This window comes from Maylandia zebra, linkage group LG5, assembly GCF_041146795.1.
Source record: "Maylandia zebra isolate NMK-2024a linkage group LG5, Mzebra_GT3a, whole genome shotgun sequence".
Taxonomy (NCBI): domain Eukaryota; kingdom Metazoa; phylum Chordata; class Actinopteri; order Cichliformes; family Cichlidae; genus Maylandia; species Maylandia zebra.
The window spans coordinates 23,352,803-23,369,646 of NC_135171.1; the positions used below are offsets into that span (position 1 = coordinate 23,352,803).

The window sequence follows — 16,844 nt, forward strand, 5'->3', positions numbered from 1 at the left end:
AAGATGAATGCTGTATTCAACCTTGGAAAAAGAACTTTTCAAGTAAATCATTAAAAGCCCCAAATAACCATGATATTCATGCCAGTGATGAATGCTTTATCTAATGCTTGCAATGAAACCTTCAAGGCTGTTTTTCCCAGCACCTTTCAGATGGTTTCAGAATGGCACAGTCTCAACTACATACTTTAAGTCATAAATATTTTTTTTGCCCTAAACAAAACATTATTAGTTACAGTCACTAGTAATGGAAAGACAAATTATTGCCAAGACAGGAAACAGAATTTCCTGTCACTAATGAAAAGACAGCCGTGGGACCAAAGTCCTGGTAAAGTGCAAAGGTTTGACCCTCAATGTAAACATGAACTCCCACAGAAACTGCTGGACTTCTGGTAAATTACTGATTTACTTATGCGAGTGGGTGTTTTTGTCACAGACAGTTGTTGAAACTGGAGATAGGGAAAACAGAGTTTGAACTTTAAAAAAATAGGTACACAATAACGCTGTCCTTGTTTGAGTTCAAAAGAGTGTTTTGGCTGTTTTGCTGGCATTTTGGTTGGAGGCGTCATGGGGAGAACCGTGGTGCAAATCACCTTCATCATATTCCTGCTGGTTTTGGCTTCCACACAGCCAAACAAGGTAAGTTCAGTACACATAAAGGGCAGCAACAGTATTTCAATGTAACAAAATCCTTAAAAAGTGCTATTTATACTTCACAGATAACAAGAGATTTATGAGGTACATTGATTTTTATCTCTCTTGGCGTCTTTCAGTCAGGTGAAATACACTGAACTTTGCAGGGTGAAGGTCCTTTTGACTTCTTCCTCCAGGGTTACTTCATGTTGGTCCTATTACATGATAATAATTTAACATAAGGACTGGAATAAGCTTAAGCCTTTAAGTAACAGATAGAAGATAATGTAATCACCTGAAGTGAAGAAATCCTGAATGTGTGCATGTTTACTGTATCCTTTGTCTAGAGTCAGAGTATAAAGTAGTCTATTAGCTCATTTTAATGTTTAAAGATATACATTTAATAACAGTGATGGTTAGTGCTAGATTAAGCGATTTATCATCATCCACAAAAACAAAACAAAACAAAACAAAACAAAAATCAACACATAGCACAGTGTAAAACTCTGTTTCCATGTATTTACTGCATCCTGGTGAACTGTTGGCATTTATCAGGTTGCAATAAATATTTGATAATTTATTGCACCCAGCAGCTGCAGTGTGTCAGCTGGTGATTCTATTAATTCATTTATTTCCATGTGTTGATGTTTTTCAGCACATAACCAGTCACATTTATGGTGTGGATGTGTATCTATTTCCCTCATGGCGATGATATCATCCAAAAACAAATTATTTTTCTGCTAAATTTGACCTTTGGTCAGCTGCTAAGCTCAGTTAACCATTATGTTTTCGGTGAAATGTGCCCCCTGTGTTTGCTCAGGATGACTGGGACATCTACAGCTTTCACATCAACTCCACAGTGACCAGTCGTTATGCCACCACTGTCATCACAAGCCGTGTGGCCAATCGTATGAACGAGTCAAAGGAAATTGAATTTCATGTTCAGATTCCCAAGAATGCCTTCATCAGTAAATTTCGAATGTGTGTGAAGTTAAAATAATGTGTAACCATCCAGAGATATTTGCAAATAATGAATTCTACAGTGAAGAATAAATGACAGGATACTCAGTAGTATGTGCATTTACACAAGGGCTTTTCTTGGTCCTTTTCAGGTTTATCGATGGCCAGGTTTATGATGGTGTTGTGAAAGCTAAGGAGCAAGCTCAGCAGCAGTACACTGAAGCTGTGTCCCGTGGTGAAAGTGCTGGACTTGTCAGGTATTAACTAAATGATTAAATGATAGGTATTGTACAAATACACTGAGTGTTCCTTTGGATAAAGAAGAAGAAAAAGAAAATATTTCTGTCATTCAAAATTAGTTTGGTCTGTTCTTGTGTTTTCTCTTCTTTCTTCATTTCTCTAAAATAATGTTAATGCGAATAGGAAAATATATTTAGTTAATCTTATTCTCTGCTCAGGTCCAAACTACAGCCATAATCGCAATTTAGTGAGATCATTTTTTTCTGCTTTAGTTCTGTAGGGAGGACACTGGAGGAATTTAAGACCTCTGTAACTGTGGCTGCTCACAAAAAGGTCACTTTTGAACTCACATATGAGGAATTAATGAAACGCACACATGGCAAGTACGAGCTGCAAATTCATACTCGACCCACACAGCCTGTCAGTGACTTCAAGGTGACTGTCTTATTGGTATCTATTAGTGGAAAATGCTGAGATAACATCACACATGATGAGATCTTTTATTTTTATTATATTGTATTTATTACCAGGTGGATGTGCACATTCACGAGGAAGCTGGCATCAGTTTCATCAATGTGAAAGGAGGCCTGAGCACCAATGCCCTCGCTAATGCCATCACCAAAACACATGCAGATAAACAGGTACTGAAATCTTTTTTGTTGCAGAACAGTAAAAAAACACGAGCTTTCTAACAAGAGACAGTTTGAGGTACTAACAGGTTGTTATTCATTTGCAGTAAGAGGGAGCTTGATCTCAGTGTAAAATGAATGACTATAAAATGAGTAAAATGCACAAATAACCATTATGGTAACAATGATATTTCTTCCAACATTATGGCTCATTTCTCATCCTTGTACACAACACAAATGCTAGCAAAGTTCTGATGTCTGGCGTAATGTAGATGGCAGCACATCGTGCTTCCAAATCGTAAAAATCCTACAGCAGTTTATTAACTAGAGATCACTTGGAAGAACTGAACATGATTTACAGAATTTACATGAGATACAGAATTGGATTAATAATTATTTGGCGATTAGATTCTGATGAACCATCATAGTATAATGAGGTCCCAGCAATGATAGGCATAAGGGCAGGATCCCCATGGATTCTAGATGCCAGTGAAGGTGAAGGTGAAGATGGAGACATGGATGCGCCTCTGAATGATCAGTCGGAGGTGGACATGGTGATGAGACAGGCTGGATGAATGAATGGCAGAAGAGAACTGAGATTTTAAAACACACCAAACAAAGTCTGATTGGCTCATAAAAGGTTTGGAAGAAAATGATTGGACTAGAAAAATGCTGTCAGCACCAGTGTTTGGGTCATTACTCAAGAAAAATCAACTATCACACAATACTTAACAAAAAAACAGTAATGTAGAACATTACTTTCTTACTTGCAGGAGAAGGTAATTTGTTACATTACTTGTTACATTACTTGTTAAATTACGTTATCATCACTCCATAAAATGACCTGAAACAGTTACATAATTACCAGAAAACAACAGAAACCTGAGGCTACAGTCCCACACACAAACACAGATCCCTATCATATTGCGGATGAAGACAGTCTTGCTTTTAGTGTTTACAGATGAACACAAAGCAGAGAAAAAACAGCCCAAAGAGACTAGAAAAGAGGCTGGTTTCTAAATCTTCTTAATATGTTTTTTTCTGTACATGGCTAAGTTTTAACCCACATTTGTCTTTGCAGCAGTGAAGTGTTTTTGGTTTTCTGAAGTATTCACGATACAGTGGTTCAAATACATATTGTCATGGTCCAGAGTCTGTGACTCCGTGTTTATGTTAAGTTTATTATTATTCTGTGGTTTTGGTTATCTTGGGTTTTTGTACTCTTCTGTTTCACATTTCATGTTCCTATGTCGGTGTCCTCCAGTCTGTGTTTAGTTGGTGTGTGTCGTGTTCAGTCGGTGTGTTTCCTGTTTTACTTAGAAGGTCTCTGTCTGATGTCAGTGTGTTCTGTTTACGTTTCCCCTGCCTCGTCAGCAGTTATGTCTCCCAAGTGTGTTTCCCTCCTGTTTCCCATCCCCTGATTACTGGTGTGTGTAAGTGTGTGTTCCCTCGTCCTCGTTGCTGGTTCGTCTGCTTCTCTCCGTCCGTCTTCCTGTGTATTTTCCTGTGCCTCCCTGCATATCTCTTTCCGGTTAGTTTCAGTTAGTTTTTCCAGTTTAGGTTTTCTTAGTTTCATGTGTCACCCTCGCCATCTCTGTTGTATCCACTGTTGGTAAATAAAGTCACTTGCACCACTGCTGCCGCATCTTGGGTCCTTATAATTCACAAATTCACAATTCAAAAACATAATTTCAGTAGTTTACTAATCATTTAATTCTGTTTGCATTTACATTTTCAGCAGACCATGTATACAGAAAATAAAATCACTGACATCTCTCTCTTTCAAGTTCCTAAACTCTGTGATTCACTCTGTTTCCAGGCGTGGGTGTATTTCTATCCAACAGTCGACCAACAGAAAATGTGTGACAGCTGTGGAGATCAGGGTATGAATGGAGATTTGGTTATTGTTTACGACGTTAACAGGGATAATGGACTGGGACACATCAAGGTAAACCCTGGTCTTTTAGCAACACAAACCGTATGACTTGGGCTAAAAAGCTTCTTGAATAATCCTATAACCAATCAAGTTTTGTTTTTTGTTTTTTTTCATAACGCCGCCTTAGAAATCTGACGGGTACTTTGTTCATCATTTTGCACCATCTGATCTTCCACGGATACCAAAAAATGTCGTCTTTGTTATTGATCAAAGTGGCTCAATGGGGGGCAGAAAAATTGAGCAGGTAAAGTATTTGAAGGGTCAGTTTCTGATATTATTTTACATTTTTAATGAAAAGAAAAACAATATGTAGCCATGAATTATGTTTTCTTAACCAGACTAGGACCGCATTAATCCACATTCTGAATGATCTGGCAGAAGATGATCACTTTGGTCTGATCACTTTTGATGACAGAATTTCTTACTGGAAGCGAGAACTCGTTCAGGCCAACAGCAAAAACCTGGAAAGTGCCAAAAACTTTGCACGCAATATTCAAGACAGAGGATGTGAGAAGTTGCAGTAAATACACATTTTGGAATATCAACAGTTGGGAGGAGAATAGCAGTACTGAAAATGCATTTGTTGTTGTTGCATTTCAGCCACAAACATAAATGAAGCAGTGCTGCAAGGAGCACGTATGCTGAATGCACATAACAGAGAAGGTTCAGCATCTATCCTTATACTTCTCACAGATGGAGACCCAACCTCAGGTTGTAATAAAACACATCTGTAAACAAATGTACACAAATATTTCATGAAACTGAGATCTTTATGAGCTTATTGTGGTTAAAAGTCCTGATTTATTATGACTTATGAGACTACATTGTTTCTGAGCTGAACTGGGTATGTCTCGTCTCTTTTCAGGGGTGACAAATCTGGAGAAAATCCAGTCAAATGTAAGACAGGCTATTGCAGGCAAATTCCCACTGTACTGTCTCGGTTTCGGTTTTGATGTTGATTTTAATTTCCTTGAGAAAATGTCGCTGCAAAATAACGGTGTGGCACGGCGGATTTATGAAGACTCTGATGCTGATTTACAGCTGAAGGTATTTAAATTATGCATGCTCTTCTTTTATGTGATTTGAAACCCCTGAGAATTGAAAGAAAAAAGAGCATGATTTGTATCACTTCCACACTGTATGTCAACAGGGTTTCTATGAAGAGGTGGCCACACCTCTACTGACAGATGTGACAATGATCTATGTGGGTGCGACCAATCTAACCCAGACTAACTTCAGTCAGTATTATAATGGTTCTGAGATTGTGGTGGCCGGTGAGATCACAGATAATAACATTGAAACCTTCACCCCTCAAGTTGTGGCTATTTCAGTAAGAATCAATCCACAGGACTCATCAGCAGAACTCTTCTCAAAACCTTTTTTGTGATAGACTGACGTTACAATTAATTTATTACAGAGTAATAGAAGAATAATGTTCTCTAACCCAAATGAAACCGTGGAATCCACTGGAACAGTGTCTGATGACCGTATCCAGAGGGTTTGGGCATACCTCACAGTTAAACAGCTTCTGGACAAAGAGTGAGTTTGACTTACAACATCTTTCCACTTTTTTTCTTTTCAGGTGATGAGCTTATTTTAAAGGGTAGTTGTTGATTGGCACAGCAAAGCTGAGATTTCGGGTAAGGCTCATCATAATTTACCTGAGCCTGAAGAAGAAATGGTTTGTTCAGTCCAAGGCCCAAAAGATTCTGTTTTACACACCTTTATATATTTGTTAGGAAAATACTGCACACTTTCCAGTTTTAATGGTGATATGAGATGGTAACAATCTTACCACCATATTCTATTTAATTTATTTGTGTACTTTTTAACCGGTTGACTCTGGACTAAAGGCTGGTTTCCAAAGTAAATTTATTTCTTTAACTCTGGGGTGTCACAGCTGTTGCGATACAGCTGCAAATCCTTCTTGAAGGAAGTAGTATATTAATTTATCCATGTTCATAATTCAAACAGCCTTTCAGGTTTGTAACCCTATATCAATATTTTCAAAACACTGGATTATCTTTGGACATGGAAACATTTTTTTTTAATTACTTAATTACATTTGATTTCTGTGTCAAACCCCTTATTCGTTTAATCCTTTGTGACACAGGCTTCAGTTATCTGAAACTGAGAAAGAGAAAGTGAAGAAGGAGGCTTTGGAGCTGTCAGTGAGGTACAGTTTTGTGACCCCTCTCACATCCATGGTGGTTACAAAGCCTCCCGGAGAGAACACAGATGTGCTTCATAAACCCAAGGAAGGTGAAACACCACAGAGAAGGCATTTCACTGGAGGTTATTAAAAGATTATTAAAATTCAAGTATTTAATTTGGATCAATTCACTTAATTATTTGTTGTTTCTCTGTCACATAAAAGAGAACCATTGAGTATTTATAATTTAACTACTAGAAAATGTAGAAAAATTGAAAACTAAACAGTTATGTAATAATATAAATTATTAATTTTTATTATTACTTGTAATAATAGAAATTATTACAAGTAAAGTTTCTATTTAGTGTTTTGTTGGTGATTAAATATGAGAATAGTGATGCCTTGCCTGAAATCATACAATATTTGCCAGAACTTTGCAATATTCTTGTCTGAATTTTTTGTAGTTCCTGTTAACCGCAGGACCAGGATCCAACATGTTCCTGTTCATGGTATAAAGCGTATTTTTACATTGTATTGCATGGATGGTATATTGAAAATACAAGAAGTTTTTTTTTTTTGTTCTTTTTTACACGATTTGGTTTTTATTATTATTATTTTTCCTTTTGAGCTTTTAGTGATGTATTGTCTGAAGCCATACAGTATTCACCAGACTTTTGTGATATTCTTGTATGTAACTAATGTTGTCTGAATTTTTTTGTAGGTACTGGTATGGCCAAGTTCAAACATGCTCCTGTTAACCCCCCCAGGCATCAGGCCCCTGTTCGTGTTTTAAAGAAAAACACTCGTGGTATAGTATTGCATGGATGACATACTGAAAATACAAGACGTGTCTTTCATATGAATAGGATTTGTATGACTTTTTTTCCTTTTTATGTTTTAGAGGTCCAAACTATGTCTGGCTCCTTCAATTAAAATCCACTCCTTACTTCTTTCATTTCTCTTTTTTGTGTGTGCACATCTTAATTTTCAGCTATATAGAGCAGTTACAAGATGTTATCAAATAATAGAAATCATTAGAATCACATTAAGTGTGTTTTTTGTTTGAGGTTGAATATGAAAACAGTGATGTCTGAAGTTATACAAAATTCACCAGAGCTTTACAAAATTCTTGTGCGTAACTAATGTTGTCTGAATTTTTTTGTAGTTACACTCAGGAGTGGACTTCTAGACACTTCTAGTGATTTTCCACTGGCACCTAAAGGTATAGTATTGCATGGATGGCATACTTTCTTTTTTCTTTTGATAGAATTAAAGATTTTACAGGGGATTTTATACATGGCATCTCCAGGTTAAACTCATGATACTTCCCCAACTGATGACTTAAAGCAGGCTTGGCCAACTCCAGGCTTTGAGGGCCGGTGTCCTGCAGGTTTTAGATCTCACCCTGGGTCTACACACCTGAACTTCAAGACATGTTGAGGACTTAAATCAGCTGTGTCAGATCAAGGACACATCTAAACCCTGCAAGACACCAGCCCTTGAGGCCTGGATTTGGACACCACTGACTTAAACAAAGGAAATTGTTTTTGTTAATGTAAATATTTGCCATAGAACAAAGTGTGTATTTATTGCTTGATGTTTAATATAAGAACATACATGTTTTGTCCAAAGTCATACAATATCCATCAGAGCTTTGCAATATTACTGTGCGTAACTATTGTCTAAATTTGTTTGTAGGTCCTGTTCCCCGTGTCCATGTGGTCCCGTTCTTCTCTATAGCTGCCAATGTCCCACAGGCAACTGATGGTATTGTATTTTATTGATAGTATAAAGATAGATCCTCAGAGAGGATTTTGTAAATGGCATCTACAGGTTAAAATGTAAACAAAAACATATCATCACGATACTTCCTCACATGATTACTTAAACAAAGAAAATTATTTGTATTTAGTCTATTTTCTAAAACTGTGTATCTGTGGCATGAGGTGTTGTTCTTTTATAGATTTATAAAAATTAATTTCCATGTTTAAAAAAACCTGAATTTGTTTTTTCAATGTTTACTACCCAAAAGAAGTAAAGTGACTAATATGTGAAAACAGTAAAGTTGGTGTTGAATGTTAAGCTTTTTATTTTGAGGAACAGAGTTTCTATATACTGACTCAGTGTGTCTATGTGTATCTAGTTCCTCTTCTTCACAGGTTTTTAATAAACACTGAGAATCAGACTGTTCCATTGTGCTTTGATGTCAGTGGCTCACTACAACTTAAACTACTTCACCATCCCAGTGAGGGTCAGTAGTGTTAACTTTTCCTAATTTAATGAACCCTGATATATTTTTTCTTTTCATGCATAATAAAATCTTACTATTCTAATTTCTCATTAGCATTTTAATATAATCCCCAATTTGTGAAGTGTGTTAAGAGCTGCATTTCTCTTTTGTTCCAGAGCTGTTTGTGAATGGTGAGCTTGATTCAGTTGTGAATGGAGGCTTCAACAGTATTTTTATACACTTCCAAACTGACCATCATTTTGAGATTGACTCCAGGGGCGTGACTGTACGAGAAGGACAGACTGTGGCACATCACACTGGACAGGATACCATCACAGCTGGGAGGTAATCTTGCAATATAATGGTACAAACTCATGTTTTCAGTATTGTATACAGATATGTAACTTCACTTTTTCCAAGAAGTATAGGAGATGACGAATCCTAAATTAGCTTACATGTTTCAGACTGAATATGTCTGTGAAGGTTCTCAGTCATCCAGGTCATCGTAGTCAAAGGAGCTTGCAAAGAAAAGCGTCTGGACTTCTTTAAGTTGCTTGAAGACGTTTCACCTCTCATCCGAGAAGCTTCTTCAGTTCTAAGGTCAAATGGTGGAGAGTCCCAGATATAAGCCTAGTGGGAGTGACCCCCCACAGAGGGACAAAAGGACCCCCTGATGATCCTCTAATCGCCTGAGCCAAGGTGGGAAACTGGGTGTGGGTCCCAATCAGCCAGAGTTTCGGGTGTGTTCATTGTGAAACCTGGCCCCACCTTATCATGTGAATTCCTGAGGTCACATGGCCCAGGATGTGAGTGGGCGTTAAGGCGTCTGGGAAGGGATCTCAAAACTGGATTATAGATGGCAGAGAGTTGGTGTCGTAAACCCCCGCCTCTGTTCAAAGATGGTCGCTCACAGTGGACATAGATGGCTTCTTTCACTCCTCTTTCAAACCATCTGTCCTCTCTGTCCAAAATGTGAACATTGGCATCCTCGAAAGAGTGACCTTCATCCTTAAGATGCAGATGGACTGCTGAGTCTTGTCCTGTGGAGGTGGCTCTTCTGTGTTGTGCCATGCGCTTGTGAAGTGGCTGTTTGGTCTCTCCAATGTAGAGGTCTGGGCATTCCTCGCTGCACTGTACAGCATACACCACATTGTTAAGTTTGTGTTTTGGCGTTTTGTCTTTCGGGTGAACCAGTTTCTGTCTGAGCGTGTTGCTGGGTCTGAAATACACTGGGATGTCATGCTTGGAGAAAACTCTCCTGAGTTTCTCTGATACACCGGCTACATAGGGGATGACAATGTTGTTGCGTCTGTCCTTCTTATCCTCCCTCGCTGGTGTCTGGTCTTCTTTTCTTACTGAACAAGAGTTTTCAGACTTTTCAGACTGAACAAGAGAATAAACACGCAACAAATGGAGTTATCACAGATTTTTATTTGTACCGATTAAACATATGAAATGTTTTTAGTGAGATCTAGTTTGGTAAGCAGACCCTTCAACAAGGTTAGTAGTTTACAAATGCAGAGCAAATTGGCTGCACAACATTATTCTTATAATGCTTTTTAAAACTCATGCTTACATTAAAGGTTCTGTACACCCACAAAAGTGGAACAATTTTTTTTGTCAGTGACAGAAACTCTTCTCATCTTCAGAATTACAAGATTCGTCTTTGTTGGTGTTCGTGTTTGTACATCTTGGTCACTTTCTCCTTAGCTTTGTTTTGGGAAACAATTTTCATCTTTCATTTCATTATAATCCATAAAATTGTGGCCCTTTGTAATGCCTTTAATAGTTTTGGAAGTGTAATCTGAACACAAGGCTGTCAGGAGCCCACTGCAGCATTTGGCAGGCATCACAGCGGTGCCTGCTAATTGCAGAAAAAAAGATTTAAAAAAGGTGGTAAATTTTTAAAACAATATTATTCCTATTGCTACTTATCTAAGCAAATTACGATTTAGGACGTTATGATAAATATGAAACGATTGAGAGTAACTATTTTTTTCTTTGGCGATATAGCATCAAATTATGTCACCTGTTAATTTCTGAAATTTTGTTTTAAAGCCTGGAATTTAGTTGGAAAGACGAGATGTGATAAGGAGGGGTAGGCCTGACTGGGAAACCACACACTTACTGGCAAATGACTTTTAACTGATAACTCATTAGCCAATGATAAATGGACCAGTTTTTACACAGCGCTTTTCTACTCTAATGCAGCACACAAAACTATACAACTTGCCTCATTCAACGATATTCCAATATGAATGGAGAGCAACTTCACATTACCCGCAAAAGAGCATCTGATGTTGGATGCTGTGCATCTTTGAACGTGTTGCCTGTGGAAAAATAGGCCTATAGTATGTCTTGACTGGTGTAACTAAAGGGATCTTGTGAGACTAGCAAACCTTTCAAGTTTCAAGATGAATTTGCTCTTAGGCATGATAGTCAGCCTGTGCACCCTCTCATATTACAGAAGTTTCATTATTATTGTATTATGTGCAGAACAAAAATCTGCCAAAATATGTGAAATGCTCAGAAACTTTACAGAGCTTTAAAAAGTTCAAATAAACTCCATATCCTTGCAGTGTGACAGTGGTTGTGCACAACAAGAAAATACATGTTACAGCTGGAAAGATGCGCCTGGTGATCTTAGTTCATGAGAAGAATGGCAACAAATTCCTTTGGCCAGTTTTAAAAAAGCATCGCTCGGCCAACGACTCTGAAGGACTTTTAGGTGAGTGGAAGGTTTTTGTGTATGTGTGAATATTCACTGCATGAGCTGGAAAATTGTGTATATACAGTAGTTAAGAAAAACCCGTTTACAACCAGCAGTGGTGTTTTCTGTAAAAATATCTTGATGCTGTGTCTGTTTTAGTATCTGATTCTAAATGTCAGGTCCTATTTTATTGTTTTACTCCCTTTTTCCAGCTGTAAAGCCTGCAGTGTATGAGGTGGTGCAGCAAGTTCCTGTCACAAAACTAAAGATTAAAAACCAAGAGATAGATGTTACAAGGTACGTTTTTTGTAATGTTTTCAGTTTCTTCATTCAAAACAGAAAGCCGTTTAAGATTCCACCTATAATCTTTTTTTCTCCTTTTGTAGTGACAACGCTACTGATTACAGCATCGACCCTCCTGTCACAAAGAACTGCTGGCTTATGTCTGCTGACTCTGCCCTGCAGAGGCCACTGGCAGATTTTTCCGTGGCACAACTTTAAGTGTGAACTGTGCTGAATTACAAACATGAAGAAATAAAAAGTATCAGTTTAAAAAAAGAGCATTTTGAAACTTATTCAGTGTTGGTCTCAGAATGTATGTCTATGTAATGGGAAAGGCTTTAGGACCCAGGGCATCAAAGGAAGGTAATAAAAGAGGAAGTAGCAGAAAGTGTCTTCTTCTGTTTAGATGTGTAGTCGTTGAAAATTGTGGTTTTGGGATGTTACAATGTTTTGAAGTCCATGCTGAGTAGATCGCGTTGTCATTCAAGCACTTTGCGATAATACTGCCCTTCAGTATGATTCAAGTAATGAGTGAAAGGACATTAATCATGTTGTGCAGCAAGCATAGTCAGTTGGAGGATGGGCTGCACATGTGATTGTGCCACTGTTTTTCTTCTCTCTAGTTTGTTTTAGAGTGAGGGTCGTATTTTAAAACTGATTCTTTTTTCCTTGGTTTTGTCTTTATGTAAACTGGACCTGCTGCAATATTAATTAAGAAATGTCCAAACACCTCACAGCAATGTGCCACCAATTATTTCCTTAGCAAAGCACTTAGTGGATGTAATAAGTGTCCCCATGGGATCGCATTTATTTAGGGTGGATTTGGTTAAAGAAAAGCACCCATAATTTTTCTGCTGGCTAGATTGAGTTATTAGGTGATGCTACATTGCTGGCAGGTTGCACCATTAAAAGTACTCTGTAAATCATTAGTGGCCTTTCACTGTGATAGTCACATTTTATTGCAAATCCTTTTTAGTCATAAAATTGTATAAAGGTTTGGTGATACTGACCTCTTATCCGGTTTATTCTGGACTCTGGTGGTCCCTGCATGATATTCTGACTGGGAGTTTGTATGACAAGGTTTACAGAAGGTCTTTAATCCTCCACAGTCTACTTACCATATCTTGTCTACACATTCCCTCAAATTGTTTTCGTTTAGTTTTGAGCCTTTGTTAAGGCCAGATCCCATCCAGGAATGTTCCAGAATTTCTTCAACCACAAACATTTGTGGCCACATGTATTCATTGGGTAAGTCCAATGAATACATGTGGCCAAATAAAATGGTAAGGGCATGTGCAATGCTAACAAGGTTGTAAAGCACTTACACCTTTGATGATGACTCCAACACTGTCCAGGTCATCTATGGTTTCTTCATGTTCACGTTTCATGGCCAAGATGGCCAGGATTAAATTCATTAAAGGCTTGCCTAATTTGTTTGAAGATGAAAGTTTGTTTCCCTCGCACCAGGATCATTTTGGTTTTTTGGGCAATGTCATTTGTCAAACTTAAATCAACCAAAGGTGGTCTGTATTTTTACACATTACAGACACCATAAAAACATTAGTGTCATGATGCTCAGTCGTTTTGTATTTTTGCAAGGTAAACACAGCAAAACCATCAGGATGAACAGTACTTACGTACTGTTATTCAAAACCTCCACATTTAATAACAGATTAATACGTTAGCTTGTTAAATATTTCCTGGACTCCAACATTTCTTCTTGGAGAGTTTTGAAGACACCACCAAAGAACCGCATGGCTATTTATTGATAGACCTCACACCAACCTGCCCAGAGTGGGGATATTGCCTGAAAAGCAGCTTTGTCTTTTTATTTTACGAGGAAAAGTAACCAAAGAAACCAAGGAAATAGCCATTACTTTTTCCAAAGACACTGATAGAAAAAGTTTGGACTCTGGATTAGAGCCTGGTACTGACAGTTTTTGATGATGTCTTTTTTTTTTTATCTGTCTGCTCATCTCTGGTCTGGGCCGCTCCTTATTGATGCATCTCTCTCAGGCTCGTATTAATCTTGGGGGTGACAGTCAAAATCAATACTGCCCAGTCAGAGGTTGTCAAAGTGACTCTGGTTGTTAGCAGTTTAGAAACTTCACGACTTTTAACCGGTAGAGCTTCAGTTCTGGGGCAGAATTTAAAGCCCATTGTTCTTCCAGAGTTTTTTCAGCTGTTTTATGGACTCTGCAAACATATATCCAAAGCTGCACTGGTACCATTGTAAATGCCCTGTTGTTTGTGTTGGGTGTCTGGCTGAGCAGCAAAATGTTGCAGGGCCTCATGGGCACAATGGTGAAAAGTTAAATATTGTTTACACACACACACACACACACACACACACACACACGCACGCACGCACGCACGCACACACGCACGCACGCACGCACGCACGCACGCACGCACGCACGCACGCACACACACACACACACACACACACACACACACACACACACAAAAGCAGTTATGAAAACAACGTGTGCCCAAAACTTCCTGTTAAAAGGGAGTTTTTCCTTCCCACTATGATCCCCTATCATATGATTTTTGGGGTTTTCTCAGTATCTATTATTGTAGGATCTACTGTATAATATAAAGCGCCTTGAGGCAACTGTTGTTGTGATTTGGTGCTATATAAATAAAATTGAATTGAATTAAATGTGATAAAATTTATAATTGTAATAGATTTTATTACCTCCCATAGCAAATCACTTGGTAGGTGCCGGTCATAAATGACATTTTTGACAAAAATTTACATCACATCTCTCTTTTTTTCATGCTTTCCCAGACGTCTCCAGTACATACATGCCAGCCCTCCCGATTTTTCCGGGAGAATCCCGAATTTCAGTGCTCCTCCCAAAAATCTCCCGGAGCCACCATTCTCCCGAATTTCTCCCGATTTTCCACCCGGACAACAAAATTGAAAAACCATATCGCAGAATTCATAGCGTGGCCCAGCCAGTTCCAGTTTCCAACAATGGCGGCAGCTACTTAGTTTTAATATTACTCTTTCTGGGTCGCAAAATAAACTTTTATTATATTTTCAGGCAGGGCCGTCTTTAGCCCAAAATGAATCAAAGCACCCCCAAAGATTTCTTACTTTTTTGACAACATTTGCTGTTTGTGTGACACACTACCGAAAATATAAAAAACATACAGTACTTGGTTGAGACATAATAGTTTGTATATATATATATATATGTATATATATATAAGAAATACAGCAAGCTGTCCATACCTGAGGCCTTGGAAACTGCCAAGCAAAGACTCATAGCCTTGGCCAGCCGCTTGAGGAGGTACACCAGAGAGATAGAAGGCAGGAGAATAAACCAGCTGTTCTCCACAGAACCAGCAAAGGTGTACTCTCAGTGGCAAGGGAACAATAAGAGAACAGCACCACCAAGGCTGGAGACGGAGCAATACTGGAAGAGCATATGGGAGAAGGACGCAACCCATAACGGCAATGCTCAGTGGCTAGTGGATCTGAGGGCAGACCACAGCGACCTCCCTGAACAGGGTCCAGTAACCATCACAGTGGCAGATATCCAAGAAAGGGTCTCCAGTATGAAGAGTTGGACAGCACCAGGGCCCGACATGGTTCACGCCTACTGGCTGAAGAAGCTGACTGCACTCCACGAGCGTCTGGCAGCACAAATGAACCAGCTGCTAGTTAACGAGAGACACCCGGAATGGCTAACCGAAGGTCGGACGGTCCTGATCCCCAAGGACCCCAAGAAGGGACCGGTCCCCTCCAACTACCGACCAATAACCTGCCTCAGTACTACATGGAAGCTCCTGTCAGGCATCATATCGGCTAAGATGAACAGGCACATGGGTCAATACATGAGCGGGACACAGAAAGGGATTGGCAAGAATACCAGAGGCGCAAAACACCAGCTACTGGTAGACAGAACAGTCAGCCGAGACTGCAAGACCAGACTAACCAACCTGTGCACTGCCTGGATTGATTACAAGAAGGCCTATGACTCAATGCCCCACAGCTGGATACTGGAATGCCTAGAATTGTACAAGATCAATGGGACCCTAAGAGCCTTCATCAGGAACTCAATGGGGATGTGGCGTACAACACTAGAGGCCAACTCCAAGCCCATAGCACAAGTCACCATCAAGTGCGGGATCTACCAAGGAGATGCTCTGTCCCCACTGCTGTTCTGCATAGGCCTGAACCCCCTCAGTGAGATCATTAACAAGACTGGCTACGGATACCGACTACGGAACGGAGCAGTTGTCAGCCACCTCCTGTACATGGATGACATCAAGCTGTATGCCAAGAGTGAACGAGACATCGATTCACTGATCCACACTACCAGGCTATACAGCAATGACATTGGAATGTCGTTCGGACTGGAGAAGTGTAGCCGGATGGTAACAAAGAGAGGGAAGGTAGTCAGAACTGAGGGGATTGAACTACCAGAAGGCAACATTGCAGACATAGAGGACAGTTACAAGTACCTGGGGATCCCGCAGGCGAATGGGAACCATGAAGAGGCCGCTAGAAAAGCTGCAACCACCAAGTACCTGCAGAGGGTCAGGCAAGTCCTGAGGAGTCAGCTGAATGGTAAGAACAAGATCCGGGCCATCAACACGTACGCCCTGCCCGTGATCAGGTACCCTGCTGGGATAATAGGCTGGCCAAAGGAGGAGATAGAAGCCACTGACATAAAGACAAGAAAGCTCCTTACCATGCATGGAGGGTTTCACCCCAAGTCCAGCACCCTGAGGCTGTACGCTAAGCGGAAGGAAGGGGGCCGGGGACTGGTGAGTGTCAGCACCACAGTCCAGGATGAGACAACGAACATCCAAGAATACATTGGGAAGATGGCCCCAACTGACCGAGTGCTCAGTGAATACCTCAGGCAGCAGAAACCCAAGAAAGAGGAGGGAGACGAGGAACCATCATGGAAGGACAGGCCCCTGCACGGTATGTACCACCGGCAGATAGAGGAGGTGGCTGATATCCAGAAATCCTACTGATAGGTTTGTAGCATAAACCCTATTCGCTGGAACGTTGAAGACAATATAATTACACTGCAAAGCAAGACACAAGG

General features: G+C 39.6%; 1 protein-coding gene across 2 annotated transcripts; it reads left to right on the plus strand.

The window, feature by feature from the left end:
• The first annotated feature begins 467 nt into the window (after positions 1–467).
• On the plus strand, positions 468–12,047 carry LOC101464207 (inter-alpha-trypsin inhibitor heavy chain H3). Of its 2 annotated transcripts, none has more exons than XM_076884040.1 (22): positions 468–636; positions 1,451–1,611; positions 1,743–1,847; positions 2,103–2,265; positions 2,361–2,471; positions 4,279–4,407; positions 4,523–4,639; positions 4,734–4,902; positions 4,996–5,106; positions 5,261–5,442; positions 5,546–5,725; positions 5,813–5,934; positions 6,509–6,657; positions 7,012–7,056; positions 7,269–7,355; positions 7,713–7,769; positions 8,246–8,314; positions 8,691–8,798; positions 8,954–9,122; positions 11,357–11,505; positions 11,700–11,784; positions 11,874–12,047. In XM_076884040.1, exons 1-22 carry the CDS (start codon positions 565–567, stop codon positions 11,986–11,988), a joined length of 2,655 nt encoding a protein of 884 aa, XP_076740155.1. In that variant the 5' UTR covers positions 468–564; the 3' UTR covers positions 11,989–12,047. The 2 variants fall into 2 exon arrangements, with proteins under 2 accessions (XP_076740155.1, XP_076740154.1); XM_076884039.1 differs by having other exon boundaries at positions 469–636; positions 6,509–6,690.
• Positions 12,048–16,844: the final 4,797 nt, after the last annotated feature.

Coding starts and splice junctions, on each gene's coding strand:
- LOC101464207 (XM_076884039.1), top strand. CDS start 565: ATGGGGAGAACCGTGGTGCAAATCACCTTCATCATATTCCTGCTGGTT. Junction 2,472..4,278: donor AAACACATGCAGATAAACAG/GTACTGAAATCT, acceptor CTCTGTTTCCAG/GCGTGGGTGTATTTCTATCC. Junction 4,640..4,733: donor GGGGCAGAAAAATTGAGCAG/GTAAAGTATTTG, acceptor TTTCTTAACCAG/ACTAGGACCGCATTAATCCA.